This window comes from Chenopodium album, chromosome 8 (genome assembly GCF_948465745.1).
Source record: "Chenopodium album chromosome 8, dcCheAlbu1.1, whole genome shotgun sequence".
Lineage (NCBI taxonomy): Eukaryota > Viridiplantae > Streptophyta > Magnoliopsida > Caryophyllales > Amaranthaceae > Chenopodium > Chenopodium album.
In genome coordinates, this window is record NC_137841.1 from 28,007,173 (window position 1) to 28,025,717 (window position 18,545).

The following is an 18,545-nucleotide window of genomic DNA, read 5'->3' on the forward strand; positions in this document are numbered from 1 at the left end:
TGCAGCTAGTGAAGTCACCTGGCTTGTAAGATTGTTGGAAGAGCTTGGCTTCACTAAGCTCAAACCTGTCACCCTTCATTGTGACAACATTAGTGCCATTTATATTGCCAAAAATCCAGTTCAGCATGAGCGTACAAAGCACATTGAGATAGATGTGCATTTTACCAGAGACAAGGTGCTTGAGGGTCTGTTGGAGATTGCCTATTTACCCACAAATGCACAGATAGCTGATTTGTTCACTAAAGTGCTTCCTTCTGCTCATTTCAAAGAGCTTTTGTCCAAATAGGGCATGTTCTTTCCCATGTCCAGTTTGCGGGGGGGTGTTGAGAACACTCTGGAAGATGCTCCTGCCACGTCGGATGCTCAAGTTGAGAGTTAGTTGTAACAACTTCTGCCAACTCAGCTTATTGTTATTACCGCTTGTAAAAAGTTGTTACAGAGCTATTTACTGCCTTGTATAAATACTCTGCTAAGCTCATTATTTCTCTTTAATAATATAACAAAATTCTCTCTCTAAAACTTCTTCTCTCTTTCTCTTTCTCTCTCTACTGTAATTTCCTTCATAGTTTCTTCTGTAAGCTTTAATGGCGATTTCTCTGAAATCACCATTGAAGAAGATCAAAGTAATTCTGTACTTTTCTACAAGGGGTGCAATCATTGAAGTATTATGTACCAAATTTTGGAAGCTTTAATATAAAAATAATAAAATTTGGGAGTTTAATTGACATGGACTTCGATTCTTAATGTATGATTTGGTTATATTTGATGTTGAATGATGTTTATTGCTACTTGTTTGCCATGCTACGTAATGTTTGCATTAATTCTAAATAGACAATGAAATTATGAAGTAGTAGTCGTTTTCTAATGGATGGAATCTGGAAATCAATATAAGTATCAAGGAATATTTAGATGGCTAAACAAGGATACACGTACTAATTAATAATTGCAAGTAGATTTATATGAGTTCGCTTTCAATGAAAATTGATTTGATCATTTTGTATCATGTCCAAGACTCCAAGCTACAAGGATTTTTGTGTATATAATTTACTATGTTAACAATGTCCCATCTAATTTGTACCAACTTTCAGTTTAAGTCATGTAATTGGATTTAATTCATTTCATGGTTGGGTAGTCACTACTGATTAAAAAGTTATAATAACCTATGCTTAAAATTTTGTCAAGTTTAGCAAAATTTTAAAAAAATGATTAATGAAAATTAATAAGAGAAAAGGATCTAAGTATACAGGGTTGCTTCAAAAAAAGTATACAGGGTTGCTTGGATGTCTTTTTTAAGGATTATTATTATTATTATTATTATTATTATTATTATTATTATTATTATTATTATTATTATTATTATTATTATTATTATTATTATTATTATTATTATTAATCAATCAATTAATTTATTTAGATATTTTGTGTTCGAAAATAAATGAAATCTAGATCCGTATGGGATAAGCACAAGCCGTAAATTAAATTTATGATTAAAACCACAATTAATCATTAAAAAAACATTTAACTAGACAAGAACTGTTCTACAGTGATTAGTGAGCTTGTGCTCCTATTGTCAACCGTAATATTCTCTACTCCACGTATTTCAAATCTCTAATCTCATCACCAAAACAATTCTTTTAATCTATTCATTCTTATCCACAAATTCCCCTCAATTAGAAAATTAAAAAATCTAAATCTTAAACACTTCACATTGTCCGAGTATGCTAGCTAAATGCAAGCTTTAAGGATGCACATAATAAACAAAAAATTTAAAAAAAAAAAAATTGTTTTAAGTAGGAATAATATCACATAAAGCGTAATTTTATCAATCATAAATTCTCAAATCTATACATTAAATAATTTATACTCTTTGCATCCTATTTTCATATTCACAAAGTTTTATTATACAGAGTACTCCGTATTATTTATTGTCTCCACCAATAAAAAAATAAAATAAAATATTGCAGGTCAAAAATAAAAGTATAATACTCCGTATTTAAGAAAAATCAAATAATACAAAGGTTAATGGTGTTCTATTTACCTGAATTTTACTTATATGAATTTATTTTTATTAAACTTATCTTATTTGAATTTATCTGAACTTATTTTTACTGAACTTATCTTATTTGAATTTATCCGAACTTATTAATCCTTATTTGAACTTATCTGAATTTATTAACCTTGAAATAAGTGAAAATAAGGTGAACAGAACATGACTTAAGTGTAACATTATCATTAAAAAAAGACAATTTATTAAAAAATGGGCATGAATAAGAGAGTAAGTAAATAAATTTCAACCACATAAATTAAATTTCGTGGCGAATAAGTGAAGATTAGATCACTTAACGGAAAAATTTTATGAAAAAAATTACTCGTATATTTTTATTTTTTTTTTGAACGGAGTAATAAATCAAATAATAAAACAAAAAACAGCTGAAACGGTAATACCTACGTTAGCCACACCACACCACACGACCCGCGCACACTCATTAATCAAAATAGTCGCGTTTTTTTTTAAAAAAAATAAATTCAATTATGACTATTCAAATTCAATTTCATTTTAATTGTTTCCACTTCAAACACGTGATAACGCCTATTTTCCCACTCCCACGTGTCACAAATCCAACGCATGCCCATTTTATAAGTAAGTAAAATCTCTATTCTCCAATATATATACACACTCACATAACATATCATAACAAACACCCCATATTAGAATAAACACAATATCAACCAAAGTTAACTAAAACTTCAAGCAACTCCAACAACAACAATAACAACCACCACCAACCAAACTTGATCGTTTCTCTTTGTGTTTTCCTAGAAATATGCAGCTAATCGAACCGGTGTACGATACTTACAACAACACCGGTGCGATGTCGGAACAGGGGGACTCCTCCTCTGCTGAGGAAGTGGAGTCGCCGCGGTCAGTTGTGACCGCGGCTGTAGGGAGAAAAGGTAGTGGTGTTGGTGGAAGGTGGAGACGGTGGCGCAAACGATGCGCCAATAACAATAACAATAATAATAATGGGATTCAGAAGGAGAAGAGTTATTTGCATAGTCAGGTTTTGAGGGTTAAGGAAGAAGAGTTACAAATTGGAGAGTATTTGAAGGGTGCTTTTGGAATTTATAATATAAATTACGTGCCCGATTCGATTCCGCTTGTTGTTGTTGATGATGATCTTGATGCTTCTTCTAAGATGGTTTTGCCTGCTTCTCCTCTTGGATCTAAGAAGAATAATTGTTAGGATTATATGCTTGGATTTCAGAACAGAGCATCAGGTTTGTTTTTTTTTTTTTAATCTTTCCTTTTTTTTGTTATTAGGTTATAGTATTAGAAGTAGAAAAAATTAGTCGAGTGATCATGTTAGATATCTAATACGGCGTGTTTATAATCGATATCTGAGAATTGTCAAGTTTATAACGGTTATGAATCCTTTTTTTATAATTATTTAGCGATCGTTGTTTGAAATTCAAATATATAGATATATATATGACTTGTGTTAGAGATCTAGTGTGACACTTATTTGAAGCCATCTTGTTACAATATTCATCGTTATTTTATCCATTCGATTACTCGATCTAACTAAATGATTTTGTTAAAAAAAAAATTAAATACTCCGTAGATCTTTTATAAAATACTATGACTTTACGAGTATATAATTACGAATTAAGGAAAGACTTTTGAATAATTTTATGTTATATATGAATATGTGGTAGGAATTATTTTGAAACGGATAGATGAAAAACGTGAGGCATAAAAGGTGGAAATAAATTTGAAAGTTTCAAAGTAGAGAAGGTTGAGCTGCTCTGCTTTTTGGCAGTTATAACAGTTACCCATTAATTTGGATGTTTGAAAAGAATATTCTTTAATTCCACATTACTATTGGTCAAAATTCTCAATTAAGATTTATGTTTGAAGAACGTTACTACGGAGTACTAAATTACTAATATAAGACCTATGTTTATTAATTGTTTTAGATAAATTAGATTGTCTTTGAGATCATTTCAAATAGTTGGAATTTCATAATTGTCTATGATAATTAATTTCATAATGAAATTAATAACCTTAAAGTATTACTCATAACATTGGATTTAAGTTGCTATCAACAAAACTTCTACATTTATATCGATATTTGCAATCTGAAGGGTAGTAGGCTAGTAGCTTAGATAATCCATAGCTAAAATTCAATAGTCCATACCATATATTAGTTTTATAGTAACAATTTCAGGTATTAAATGAAATGGAATCCGATTAATTAGCTTACATCAATACCCTTTTATCATTCATATATAAAATTTACTAACGTTGGAAATTGTATGGAAATTACAGGAAGAAAATGATGGTGGCAAGAGGACAAAAGAGATGAAACCCGGACAAACAAGTGAACAACACGAACGATCTTTCTTGGGTCTCACCGTCTCACACTTGTTTTTGTTTTGTTTAGTTTCTTAATGAATGCACATATATATCTTAGAGATATTTTGAGATCTTTTGTAGCCACTTGTACAGTTAAATTTCATAAGAAACAATACAAAGGTGGTAGCTGTCACATTTTCAAATGTGATTCACCCCATTTTGATTAGATTTGCATTATTCTTCTCAACCAATTTGCAACAATAATGCTTGATTAAAGGTAACCATTGAATTATGACTAATATAATACCAATACGTCAAGTTATTATTATTAAAGTTGGATCAATTTTAACTTTTTAAAAAATGACAAGGTTAATGGGCAATGTCAGCAATTGCTCAAAATCTCTAATCAATCATCAAAGTGTTTGTAGTTTTGGATAACAATATGTGTTAATTTGTGATTGGGTGGACTAAAAATGATTTTGAAATGCACTTGAAATAATATATACAATTAGTTTATTTAAAGAAGTAAAATATCATGCATAATAGATATTTATATAGATATTTATTCGATAGACTAATTAACCTTGAGAAGGGGAAATAATCCATTGAGTAGTAATGTAGTATTGAGGGAAGAGTCCAAGGGCCTGTTCAAATTTACTGAACTGAACTGATTGGAGCTGAACTGAACTAAACTGAACTGAACTGATTGGAAATGAACTGAACTGAACTAAGCTGAAATGAATATTTTATGAGAGAGGGAAACTAAGAGCTGAACTCAACTGAACTGAACTGATTGGAGCTGAACTGAACTGATTGGAACTGAACTGAACTGATTGGAACTGAACTGAACTGAAAATAAGTAAATATGAACAGGCCCCAAGACGAAAGAGTACGTCATATGATTAGTACAAATTACATAGCATGATAATTAAATATATGGACTTATTTAGTTAGAGCATCTTGGTTAATTATAAGGACTTACTTGTAATATTATGTCTAGATACCTTCTTAGTATATATATATGTATATATATATATATCTATAACTTTATACTAAAGGCGAAACCAGGAATGACACATGTCATCTCCTGGTTAAAAAATTTCCCTCCAAAAGTTTTTTTTTTTTTTTTATTTTTATTTTTTTGGCCAAAGCTTCTTAAAGAAGTTTTTAATACAAAATATGCTATAATATTTCATTTCCTATTTGATAAGTATATTCTATTTGTACACATTCAAACAAAGATATTTTTTTTTATACAATAATATGCAATAAAAGTTTGCTATCTATAACCTTGTAATGTAATTCATAGTTATTTTTATTAGTCGTGCATACATTATTCTCTCTGTTTTCTTTAGCGAGATAAATTTTTATTATTATTATTTTTTTTTTTGGTAATTACAGAACTTTCATCCTATTTTGCAATTAGGTATAATTTTTTATAATTAAATAATAGTGTTAAACTAATGATAATTATTAAGTATTAAAAATTACCGTGCATGGCACGGGACTTAACCTAGTATATATATATATATATATATATATATATATATATATATATATATATATATATATATATATATATATATATATATATATATATATATATATATATATATATATATATATATATATATATATATATATAACCAAATTCCACTAACTTGTTTTGACATCTTTTTAGTTTCCTTCTGATTTAAAAAAAAAAAAAAAAAAAAAAAAAAAAAAAAAAAAAAACAGGAAACAAGAAATAATAATTAAATAAATCAATTGACATTATCAAAACAAGAAAAATTAAAAAAAATAAAACATAAAAAAAATTACCTTAAATCAAACATAGGGTTGGCACTTGGCAAAGGAGGAATCCCTTAAATCAGTAATTAACAAAGTAATACGACTAATTTGATCACATGAGTTATGTATTTAATTCCATATAACCTTTTGATACGAATAATCATGAAAAATAAAAATTAAAAATGCTCATCGCCAATGTTACAAAAGAAGAATCGTTTGAGTTTGGTTGAAAATAATTTTTTTTTTTCCATTGAAATTTGTGAGAAAATAGACAATATTAAATTCCATGGAATTATATGGAAAATTGTATTGATGTAATAATGATATACTAATTTGAATCGATTGAAAAATATAGAAATTGTAGAAATTAATATAGTAGCTTCAATTAAAAATACTCTTTCTTTTTTTATGATATAAATTAAGACTTAATAAGTGTCAAATTTGTTTAAAGATAGTAACTTTGTTTGCAAATTCTATATTAATATTATATTATCGAGTTGCTCACGAGCTTATCGAGTCGAGTTAGAGCTTGCTCAACTCGTGCTCGTTAACATCTTGAGTCGAGTCGAGCTAACTCGAGTCAAGTTTTGACCGAGCGTTGACCGAATCGAGTACGAGATGCTCGCAAGCTGCTCAACTCAATTAGCACCCCTAGCCGTGACCCCCGCTGTTGTCTTCCTTAACCCAAACCTTCCCTCCTGCTAATTTTCAGAAAATCTAGAAAAAATTCCCAAGGAAGCCAAAATCTTCACTGATGCTTCAAATTCCCGACCTTTGTCCAGCCAATATGGGAGCCTGGATTCAAACCATCCGATGCTTCAAATTTAGCCAATCCTTGGCTACACTATGTTATCTTTAATTTTGTGTTTTTATTTTTGTTGATTTTGATACTCTATTTTGTATATATAGCTTAATTTCTTTTGTGAAAAAAAGTGTCACTTTTGTGGGAAAAAAAGTCATTTTTGTGATAAAAAAAGTCACTTTTGTGAAGAAAAAAAAAAGGGTCACCTTTGTGAAAAGGGGTCACTTTTATACAAAAAAGGGTCACTTTTCGTAAAATGTTCGATGTACAATAAAACTATTGTAAATCGGGGGCATGCAAAAGTTTTTGATTTTAAAATTAGGGGTCACTTGTTGAATATAATACCAGTTACGTGTGTATAAATCTTAGGTCCACTATAATGTTATTGTGGACCAGGTCCACACAAGATTTTCTGAATTAAACTTGGGTAGCCCTGACTAACCCTTATAACAATATCACAACTTATCTGAACTTATTTTTCCTGTACTTGTCTTATCTGGACTTTTTTTTAAAAGAAACTGCTCGGCGAGCAAGATTAGCATAAATTAACCAAAGTCAATATCCACCAAGGCAATTAAGCCTTGGGGGAAGGAAGATACAAACACTTGTTCCACATTGTTCTCAGGGCTAACCCCCCCCCCTCTTTTAATATGATTACATGAAAAAGAAAGGAAATTCGTACTCAAAGCAATAATATCATCAAAAATCAGATCCACAAGTGCTCTTCCATCTCTGGGCTTGCAAACAACATTCACCACTGCAGACGAGTCACACTCAAGCTCCACCTTCTGCATACCCATATCCTTTGCAAGAATTAAGCCCATTCTAGTAGCCAAAGACTCTGCCATCACTACACTCCCCATAACACTTAAGCAACGCACCATAACAGCTCGAATTCTGCCCAGATCATCTCTGATAACAACCCTAAGACCTACTCCCCATCCCTCCTTCACAACAGCGTCAACATTGATGCGTAACACCCCAGCCGCAGGTGCATACCAAGCACTCCTAGCAGCCACAGCAGTGCGTCTGACCGAACAGGACACAACACCCATATACCCCGAATAATCACCCACGAGTTTCACAAAGCCAAGCACACCAATATCCCTGTTACTCCATGGCTCCTCAAAGATAACAGCGTTCTTGTAAGCCCACGCAGCCCAAGCCAATGAAACAAACAGCAAGAAATCCTCTTTACTAACCTTGGAATGAAACCACAGCAGCCTTTCCATGAATGAAGAAGAGGGAGCATCAGCTAAAAGATTGGCAAAGGGTGACATATCCCAAATGCTCGCAAAATTTGAACACGAGAAAATTGCATGAATGATACTTTCAGCCTCTCTGCTACAAATTTTACACATCCCATCATCTCTTATGTGTCTTTGGTGCAGCCTCTCAAATGTAGCTAATGAACCTGTACACGCTCGCCAGATGAAATTGCGTAATTTCGGAGGCCCATCAACATTCCAAATTTTATTCCAAGCCAAAGCAGTTGTACTACTAAAGTGTGACTCCCACCCACGAATATGGATCAACCTACCAGTCAAATATCCAGATTTCGTAGTGTAAATGCCATCCTCTGCCGCTGCCCATAATCTATGTAGACACCTAAAAATGTCTCCCCGAAACCAAACCCGATGATGAACAACCTTTCACCGCCACTATTGGTCGGGTTCATTATTTAATCCCGAGAGTGCTTAAAAAATCGTATTTAATTAAATTCAATTTTTTTTGAATGGTCCATGGATCAGTCTTGATGTTTAGTCAAAGCATATTTTTTTATTATTTCAGTCCTGTAGACACCTAAAAATGTCTCAACAAAACCAAACCCGATGATGAACAACCTTTCACCGCCATTATTGGTCGGGTTGAGTATTTAATCTTGGAGTGCTTAAATCCATATTTCCATTTCATAAAACAACCCAAATTCTATCCCATTTCCCCAAACCATAACTTATTTTTCACTTTTCGTGCCTTTAAACCCAAAATAATTCATTTCGTGTCCTTTAAAATCATTCATTTCGTGTCCTTTTTATAAAACGTTTATTACAGTTTATTTTGGTCCATTATCTGGGTTCAATGATTGAATAGTTGTATGGGGATTTAAAAGAGCTTTTCAACGATATATTATAAGCCCAAATCCGAGTTATAACGAATAAGTTATGGCCAAAATATTAAACTGAGCCCAAACCGAACCTAAGCCCACCTTACCTACGACCCAATGATCATGCAGAGGGTCCAAATTATTTAATACAATTCCTAAACCAATTAGGATTAATTGGAAGCTTCTATAAGTTTCTAAAAGATCCTAATTATTCTTTTTGAAAAGATAAGATTAAAGAGTTTGAAATTGAATAAAACTCCTTTTTTTTAAAGACCTAATTCTATCCGAATTGAAAGACGTTCAAAGATAGACATATATTATTTTTGTGACTCATAGTTTTTATCCAAATTGTATAGGGTTGGATATACCTTAAAATTATCTTTCCAATGATATATTATAATATCAATTCTGAGCTATAACGGAAAAGATATGAATAAAATGTCAAACTCTATCCAAAACTGACACCGTCTCATTATTTTGGCTATATCTTTTGTTATACAGAATATTTTAATCTGATTTTAATTGGGTTAGAAAGTAGACTTCAAGATCTTTCCAACAATATCTTATTAATCTTATTCCGATTTCTGGATCAACAGATATGATAAAAACAAAAACCGCAAAAAACTACATTCTATCGAGTTTTATTCCGATTTAATTCAGATCTTATCTTAATTTTTCGACCCTTCTTTTTTCTCTATAAATAGAGGTCATATCACCCCTTTTCCAATCATCAATAAGCTTGATCATCAAATAATTCTCTTCTCCCTATTTAGCCTAAACACTAGCCTCCCCATTCTTTCATTCCTTCCCTTAAGCACTCCAAGGAGTTCATACAGTACCCAAAGTTTTATACTTAAAACCAAGGTGTGAAAAAGTAGAATTAACTGAGGGTTTGGACCAAATCAAATCTATATTTATTTAATTTAATTTTCATTTGATTTATATTTTTATTGAAGTTACTAACAGTTTATTCATGATGTAGCAATTTAAAGGAACGCGCGGAATGTGAGTAATTAATTAATTTAATTACTCTTATTTTATTTTTATATTGCTAGTATCATGATTAGGTTTATTATTATTTGATTTAACTCACATTATTATAGTTAAATTGCTTCCAATATTAATGTTTATTCTATTATTTTTATGATCACTATATAGCATGTTTAAAGGGAATATGTAATTGAAAATCACGCCTAATAAGATAATTTGGACAACCGGTTTAGGTTCCTTTTTAATCTTGTTGTTTAATCAAGTGATCACGATATTTTAGAATTATATGTTGCATTAATATTCAACCAGTTTAGCTTAATAATAGTTTGGAGCGAATTGAATCTCTGTTTGCATGCCTTTGAGATCGCAGGAATCACTTTTCACTATAAGAATCGAGTAGAGGTCAATACGGGCGAATGTGACTCCATGACTCACTTCGTACTATCATCCCCAATCCTCCTTTCGTGGTTCCGAACCATATGTAGTTAGTAATCTCATGGATTATGAATGGGGTGTAACCTTCATGGGTCAATCGTTATTTGTTGCCTATCGTTGTCCCTTTAATCGTGGTTGCCTTTTATGATCCGTGAACGGTTTACAAGTTCCTTAAAAACTTGTTGGCGGCTCCCTACTTTATTTGTCCCTAATCGTATTATGTCAATTCCCACTTCCTATGAGTGTTAAGCATATTCACACATGCTTTAACGTAGGCGCACTTCGAGCGACGCCTACAAGCCTAAACCTTTTTTATTTTTTATTTTGGCCCAAACCTGTTATTTATTTTATTTATTTTGTTTATTTATTTATTTTAGCCCAATTAATAATAATAAATCAGAAATGACCCGAAATTATCAATCGGCACTTAAAAATGCTGAATGAAATTAGGGTTAAAAATGAATTTGGACGGAAAAATGGACTACAGACTCCCGCGTCACGGTAAATGTCCAGCGTGTCATGGGAATGTTCCCCGTCTAACGGTGGATTTCCCGTGACACGGTGCCCCTGCCGTGACACGGGGCAGTTCCGTGTCCTTTCTGCGTAAACCCTTCATGTGTTTTATTCCCCGTACCCTAAATATTTCCCGCGTCACACAACTGTTCACCGTGTCACGGGAAACTGTCCCGTCTAACGGTGCCAAGCACCGTGTCACGGAGCCCTCTGTCGTGTCGCGGTGTAATTTTTTAGGGTTTTTATCTTTTTAGGGTTCCGTGTGTTCCCTCAGCACATTTTTTTTCTATAAATACCCCCTTATATCTGATGTACGGGGCATCAATTAATTCTCTATTTTTCTCTCCTCTATGCTCTAAGCCTAAACACTAGCCTACCCTTCTTCTTTCAAAATTCCTTTTTCAAGCACTCCAAGGAGTCCATACTTTACTCGTGGTTCTGTCCTTAAGCCAAGGCGTAAAAGGTAGAACTGTTTGAGGGTTTGGCCCCAAATCAATTCTATTTGATTTAATTTAATTATCGTTTTATTATTATTTCCTTGAAGTTACTTACTCGTTTATTATTTTATAGTTGTAAACAAATAGAATCAAAGTAAGAATTATGCTCCTTTTATTATCCTTTCGTGGTTTCGAACCATATGGAGTTAGTAATCTCATGGATTATGAATGGGGTGTAACCTTCACGGGGCAATCGTTGTTGCCTATCGTTGTCCCTTATCGTGGTTGCCTTTTTATGATCCGTGAACGGTTTACAAGTTCGTTAAAAACTTGTTGGCGGCTCCCTACTTTGCTTTGTCCCTAATCGTTGTCCCTAATCGTAATGTCAATTCCCACTTCCTATGAGTGCCAAGCATATTCACACATGCTTTAATTAACGTAGGCGCACTTTGAACGACGCCTACAATTTGATATCTTTTTTGTGTTGAAAACTCAGAGGTATAATCTGAGCAAGACTAGCATCCTCAAGAGAAAGGTGTTGGTGCAAAGCTTCAATGTTCCAGGTACGATTTTCAGCATCAATCAAGTCCGCAACTCGTAAGTCGACAGAGCTTTCAATATTGGGACTTGGAACACGACTAACACCTTCACTCGGAAGCCACGCATCATCCCACACATTAATATCTCTCCCATCCCCCACTCTCCACTTCAAACCATCAAGTAGAAGAGCCTTAGAGCCCCAAATACTTTTCCACACAAAGCTAGGGTCATGACCACGATTTGCCGACAAAAAATCATCATTTTTAAAATGTCAGGCTTTTAACACTTGATGCACGAGGGAATTAGGGTTACAAATCAGCCTCCAACCTTGCTTGGCTAAAAGAGCTTGGTTGAAGGTGCTTAAATCACAAAAGCCCATCCCACCAAAGGACTTTGGAAGACACAATTTCTCCCAGCTAATCCAGTGGAGTTTTCTCTCCGTTCCCGTAGCACCCCACCAAAAACGAGCCACCATTCTATTGATATCATCGATAATGCCTTCCGGAATACGAAACAAACCCATCATATAAGTCGGAATAGGTTGCGCTACAGCCTTAATGAGCACCTCCTTCCCGGCTTGGGAGAGAAATTTCTCCTTCCACCCTTGCATCTTCTTCCAAATCCACTCCAAATCCACTGTATGAATTGGGGCTTCAACTCAAAACTCTGAGCGGTAATAGGTGGTCTAACAATACTGGAGAGAAATTCGATTGTTGTATCCGGAATACCATACTCCAAAAGAGATTTTGTTCCTGGGTCGACCATGTTTCCTATATTTCGATTTCTCCTTCTTCTACCTCTTCGTCTTCTTGCGGTAGCTTCGATCTCAGAATCAAAAGGTGTTAAATCATCTGAACCTGGACTTCGAGTTTGCATGCAACAAAGAAACTAAAATGGGAGATCAAAGACACAAGGAACAATAGCCGAAGCAACAAAATATATGCTTAGTAAAACGAATCACAAATAACCAGAATGAAACCGTTAGTCCCCGGCAACGGCGCCAAAATTTGATAGGCGTGTCGCGTACCTAACAAAAATAAACCTAACTAGACCACTACTATGTAGACGGGCAAGCAAGGGTCGGATCCCAAGAGACTACGGTTCAACTGATTAAATAGACTCAAGCAATTACTAAGCAAGTAACCAAATCAAATGAATGAGAATCAATAATTAAATAACTAATTAAAACTATTAAATCAAAACAAAATGACAATTCAATGCTAAAAACATCCAAGATCAAGCTTCACCACGAATACAATTAATGCAATAGTCGTTCTACCCCTAACACATAATTTAATTGATTAAAGAGGAAAAGTAATCCATGAATAATACCAATGGTCTCTCCCAAGTTATCAATGGCTTCTCTAACCACAATCAAGCCTACTTCCGTGGAATCATGTAAATTAGAGACCTTAAGCACATTACTCTAACTTCCTAATCATCCATTCAACTACTCCCGTGATGAACTTCAAACCTTTAATTGATTTATTCAAATCCGTCAAAACCCAACTCCCGTTGCGATTAAAACAAAGGATTAATAACAATACCAATTATCCCTAATCTAGTATTGGCATAAGCATAATCAATTAAGCAAATCAATTACAATTATTATTAGAGAATTTAAAGAATTAAATCATGCATTAATCATATTCGGGTTCCGCTAGATCTTGGAATAAAGAACTACTCACACATATTAATGAAAGCAAAAACAATAATCAATGAAGAAAACATGATTAATAAGCAATTAAAAGTAAAAGAAGAAATAAAGATGAATACCAATTGCTTGAATGAAGAAAAGTACCAATTGTTGATGAATAAAGATTAAAACTTGAAAGTGGAATGTAATCTAGATCTAGAGAGAATATTAAGGTTCTTATAGTGTTTTAAAACTGCTAAGATAATGATTAAGTATGTTAAGTCGGGGTTTACAAAGGGTATTTATATCCCTTAATTAAGAAAACCCGAAAATAGTGAAAATACGCTTCGCGAAACTCCGCCCGGTCAGACCGGGCAAGGCTGCCCGGTCGGGCGCGAGAAACAAAGTCGGCTTGCGCTTCTTCATCTAGCTTCCTCATGTAATACCTCGTCTGCCCGGGCTGCCCGGGCAAGGCTGCCCGGTCCGGGCGGACAGAAGTTGAGTTCTTCATATTCTCCGCATTTCTCTTCCTTCCTTCGCCCTGGCTGCCAGGGCAATGTTGCCCTCCAGGGCGGACACGGGTATCATCACTCTTGCATCTTAACAAACTCACGTGACCATCCAAATTAGTCTCGTTCATCCTGAAATACATCAAAAACAACGAAACTACCCATAAAAGCACAACATGATCACAACCAAATCAAAACAAGCTAAAATAAGCTATGAACAATTAATCTAAGCTTAAAAACTACCTAAATGAACTCTAAAAACACGCTCAATATACGACTTATCACATCTTCTTCCAAATCCACTCCTTAAGACATGAGAAGACAACTTTTTTTTATCTCCCAATCATAGTCGGAAGGCTAAGGTATTTCTCATGTCTAGCCACTTGCTTCACCCCAAGAACTCCGATGATGTCCCTCCTTCGGCTTGCCTCCACGTTCTTGCTAAAAGACACTTCGGACTTATCAAAATTTGTTTTTTGCCCCGATGCTCGTTCATAAATGCTAATAATGTTAGCAATTGTAGAGCATTCCTGAAGTGTCGCCCTCGAGAATAAAATACTATCGTCCGCAAAAAACAAGTGAGAGATTCTCGGAGCACCTCTACATACCAAGGCCCCATGGATAAGATTCTCATTAGCCGCTTTGACCAGCAATGAAGAAAAAGCTTTGGCACAAAGGAGGAAAATATAGGGGGATATCGGATCCCCCTGCCTCAAACCACGAGAAGGAGAAATACAACCAGTAAATTGTCCATCGAACTTGAAGGAGTACTTAACCGAAGACAAACACATCATAATGCGGCTCGTCCACCCATCATCGAAACCCAACTTATCAATAATATGCTTCAAAAAAGTCCACTCAACTCGGTCATAGGCCTTACTCATATCAAGTTTAAGCGCCATCGTTCCTCGTTTCCCCTCCCCCCTTCTCTTCATGGCATGAAAAATCTCGAACGCCACAATCGCATTATCTGTGATCAAACGAACCGGCACAAAAGCACTCTGATGATGAGAAATAAGCTCCGGAAGGATAACCTTAAGACGATTAGCCATCATCTTAGAGATTATTTTATAGATAACATTGCATAAGCTTATTGGTCGAAACTCAGTCATCTTCGTCGGTTCCTGGCATTTAGGAATTAACACGATGCAAGTCTTGTTCACCTCACTAAGATCACCCCCCCCCCCCTCAGTCCACCACTTCTAAATAAAAACCACAACATCAGGTCCCACAATGTGCCAACATTTCTGGAAAAAGAGAGCATGCATTCCGTCAACCCCCGGGGCCTTATTAGGATGCATCTGAGAGAGAGCTTGAAAAATTTCATCCATCGTGGGTACTTTTGTAAGGGCCTCATTCATATAAGTTGACACCATCGGGTTAAGGCCTGCAAGAGCCTCCTCAAAACTAGAAGGCAATGATGAAGAAAAAATGTGAGAAAAATAATTTTCAATGATGCCTTCCATCTACCCTTCATCATCACACATGACTCCATTTGCATCTTCTAGCTTGCTAATGCAATTATGTCGCCTTCTATAATTAGCTTTATGGTGAAAATACGAGGAATTTTTATCACCAACCTTTAACTCATTGACTCTAGCTCGCGCGTGCCAATAAGACTCATCGAGTCTTTGTAATTCCTCCAGTTCAATCACGATATTAGCACATTGCTCCATCGTCACAGCATCCGGATCACAACGCTGCCAATTCTGAAGCTCTTGCTCCTTGAGAGTGATTTTTTTCCTTGTGTCCCCAAATGTCTCATTGGCCCAAAAGTGAAGTCTACTAGCATAAGCAGCAATTTTAGCACCAATACTCTGCCCAGCACCATTAGCCCAAGCATCCTTCACTGTACGTTGAAACTCTCCATGAGACAACCATAAAGCTTTGAAATACCGATTCTTTCTACCCTTTTTTCGTCGCCTCTCATAATCAGTCTCCAATAAATAGGAGCGTGGTCAGAGTAAACGATAGGAAAGTGACAAACATGCCTCTTTCTAAACAGCTCACACCACCCATCACAAGCAACAAAACGGTCTAACCTTTCCCTAACAACATGTAATTTCTTGGATCATTGCCTCTCTGCCATATGAAAATATTCCCCTTATATCCAAGATCACTAAATTCACATTGCTCCGTCATATCACGAACAAGCTCCATCTTCCTTTCACTTCTACTCACTCCACCGCTCTTCTCATTATCATGCAATATCTCATTAAAATCACCAAAGACAACCATAGTCACATGAATCTCATCCTTCAGCATCCGAATTAACTCAAAAGTAAAGTGTTTATTCCCAGTTTCCGGCCAACCGTACACTCCTACCGCTGCCCGGCCACTTTGGTGTGTTATCCGCATCTCTAACCTCAATAGCCATATGATGAGCCGAATAGGACCAAATATGAGCATTAATGTCCTTCCACCATAAGCCAATCCCACCGGAATTACCAACACTACTCAAACAAACTCCATCCATAAAACCACACCGATTTCTAATAGCCTCTAACCTACGCGCATCAGTCATAGTCTCCATAACAAGCACAATATTTTGGCGTTCCCTCTAACACCAATATTGGAGATTATGAACTTTCCGGGGGTTGCCCAATCCCCGGCAGTTCCAGCTCAAGATTTTCATTGTCGTTCGCGGGGTTGGTCCACGCCAACCTTTGCTACTTTCCCCGCATTAGTGACCATGGTAGAACCCTCACCAGACTTGTACTTCTTTCCATTGCCTTCAAGCACATCACCCAATTCATCAGACAACTCCCCTGTATGTTTCCTCTTCAAACCCACCACATCTTCCTTATCATCCCTCTCCATGTGCATCCCATCCCTCCCATGTAACAGTTTCACTTTTCTTAATTTTTTGCTAGCTATATTCGGAGCATTAAGAATAGCAGCATCATGTACCCCCTATCTCCAATTAAACTGACAGCAATAATTTCCTTGGCATCACATATATAGCCAAAAGTCAACCCACTAGCGTTCCCACTATCACTGACAACATTCCCCTCTTTTTCCAACCCATCTATTGTGACCCCACCCAATTGAGACACCACATCATTCACCACACCTTTGTGCTCCTTACTAACAAAACGGGTCTTTTTAGCAATAAATAATTGTTTTGCATAGCTCCCCTCTTCACTTTTATCACTCTCATCAATTGGTTTCACTACTTTCCAAGGAGACAAAACCCTCATAGTATCACTGTATTTTTTCCCAGTTGGCAGATCATTATTATATTCATCACAATCTTTATCCCCATGTCCTAACTTCCCACACACATAAGAAAATATAAGGAGATTTTCATACTTAATATCAACGTACTGTTTATCCCCACCCCTCAATTTCAAGCTAATTTTTTTTAGCGGCTTCCGCACATCCACATTCACTTTGATGCGAAGGGATTTATTAATTCCAGCATTTCCAGTATTTTCCAAATATAAGAACGAGCCAAGTTTATCGCCAATAGTTTGAGCATTTGCAATATTATTCCTCCCCATAAAAGGAAGATCATAAAACCTAACCCAAAAAGGAACATGAAATAGAGGGATTTTAGACAGTTTACAATTACCTTCAATGTAGCTCAAAATCAACACATGTATGTCAAAGTGCTAAGGTTGTTGCCCCTCCATTACTTTACTCTTATCCTTCCAATGGTGGAATTGGAACAGATACAAATTCTTCTCAATACAGTTGGCCTCCATTCCATGCTTAGGGTTCTAGAGCCGGTTCATTTGGGCGATTAAAGCGTTTGAATTGACATGCCTTTCAGTCCAAATATTTCCCACAACCCCTAAGGAAACCCTAGCTTCCTCCTGCTCCTTTGCTTCCACTATCCAATCAACCCCATCTTCATCGTCACTAAGCGTAGGTTCGTTACGGGTAATAGAGATATTATCGTCACCACTTGCCATTGAAACAACCTCGAAAATTCGAGACAAAGCCTTCAACGAAGGAAGAAACTAGGATGCCCTAGAGAAACCCTCCCAAAAGTCGTACTCTAGAGGGAAAAAATTATATCAAAGAAGGCTAGTTGGATTTTTACCCTTATCGATCTAAACTTATTAACCCTGAAATAAGTGAAAATAAGGTGAACATATTAGGGCCTTAATCAATTTAAATCATCTAAATCAATCAAATTTATGTATAATTGTATAGTAACCTTTTTTTAAGCCAGTAATTGTATAGTTACCTTAAGGGGCCGTTTAGTTCACCCGGGGTAAACGGAATGGAATGAACAAAGGGAATGGAAGAGAATGGAATGAAAATACCCAATATTCTCTATGTTGTTTGTTTTAGAAACAAAGGGAAAGAATCTCATCAACCCACCATCACACAACCACCTAATTCATTCACTTTCCACCTTTTGTAGCCACCATCCGTCCACCAAACCACCAGCCGCACCTTCGCCGCCCTCCGCCGCACACG

The 18,545-nt window shown here is 35.3% G+C and overlaps 1 protein-coding gene and 1 long non-coding RNA gene across 2 annotated transcripts; one reads left to right on the forward strand and one right to left on the reverse strand.

Moving 5' to 3' along the window:
* Positions 1 to 2,689: 2,689 nt before the first annotated feature.
* On the forward strand, positions 2,690 to 4,585 carry LOC145555995 (uncharacterized). Its single transcript, XR_014091662.1, has 2 exons — positions 2,690 to 3,279; positions 4,331 to 4,585. It is a non-coding gene; the product is annotated as an uncharacterized LOC145555995 (long non-coding RNA).
* A 2,910-nt stretch (positions 4,586 to 7,495) lies between these two features.
* Positions 7,496 to 16,934, reverse strand: LOC145642880 (uncharacterized). The gene is made up of 11 exons (XM_081694042.1): positions 16,779 to 16,934; positions 16,480 to 16,674; positions 16,157 to 16,370; positions 15,585 to 15,963; positions 15,329 to 15,521; positions 14,502 to 15,238; positions 14,009 to 14,246; positions 12,698 to 12,857; positions 12,256 to 12,605; positions 11,894 to 12,135; positions 7,496 to 8,486 (listed from the first exon to the last, which is right to left on the reverse strand). Exons 1-11 carry the CDS (start codon positions 16,932 to 16,934, stop codon positions 7,496 to 7,498), a joined length of 3,855 nt encoding a protein of 1,284 aa, XP_081550168.1.
* Positions 16,935 to 18,545: the final 1,611 nt, after the last annotated feature.

What these genes read in the sequence shown, in the direction of transcription:
- LOC145642880 (XM_081694042.1), bottom strand. Translation starts at nt 16,934, where the DNA reads ATGGAGAGGGATGATAAGGAAGATGTGGTGGGTTTGAAGAGGAAACAT. An exon ending in ATCGGAGTTCTTGGGGTGAA is followed by an intron (nt 14,247 to 14,501) that starts GCAAGTGGCTAG and finishes GATGTATTTCAG; the next exon opens with GATGAACGAGACTAATTTGG. An exon ending in CTAATTCCCTCGTGCATCAA is followed by an intron (nt 12,136 to 12,255) that starts GTGTTAAAAGCC and finishes GATGGTTTGAAG; the next exon opens with TGGAGAGTGGGGGATGGGAG.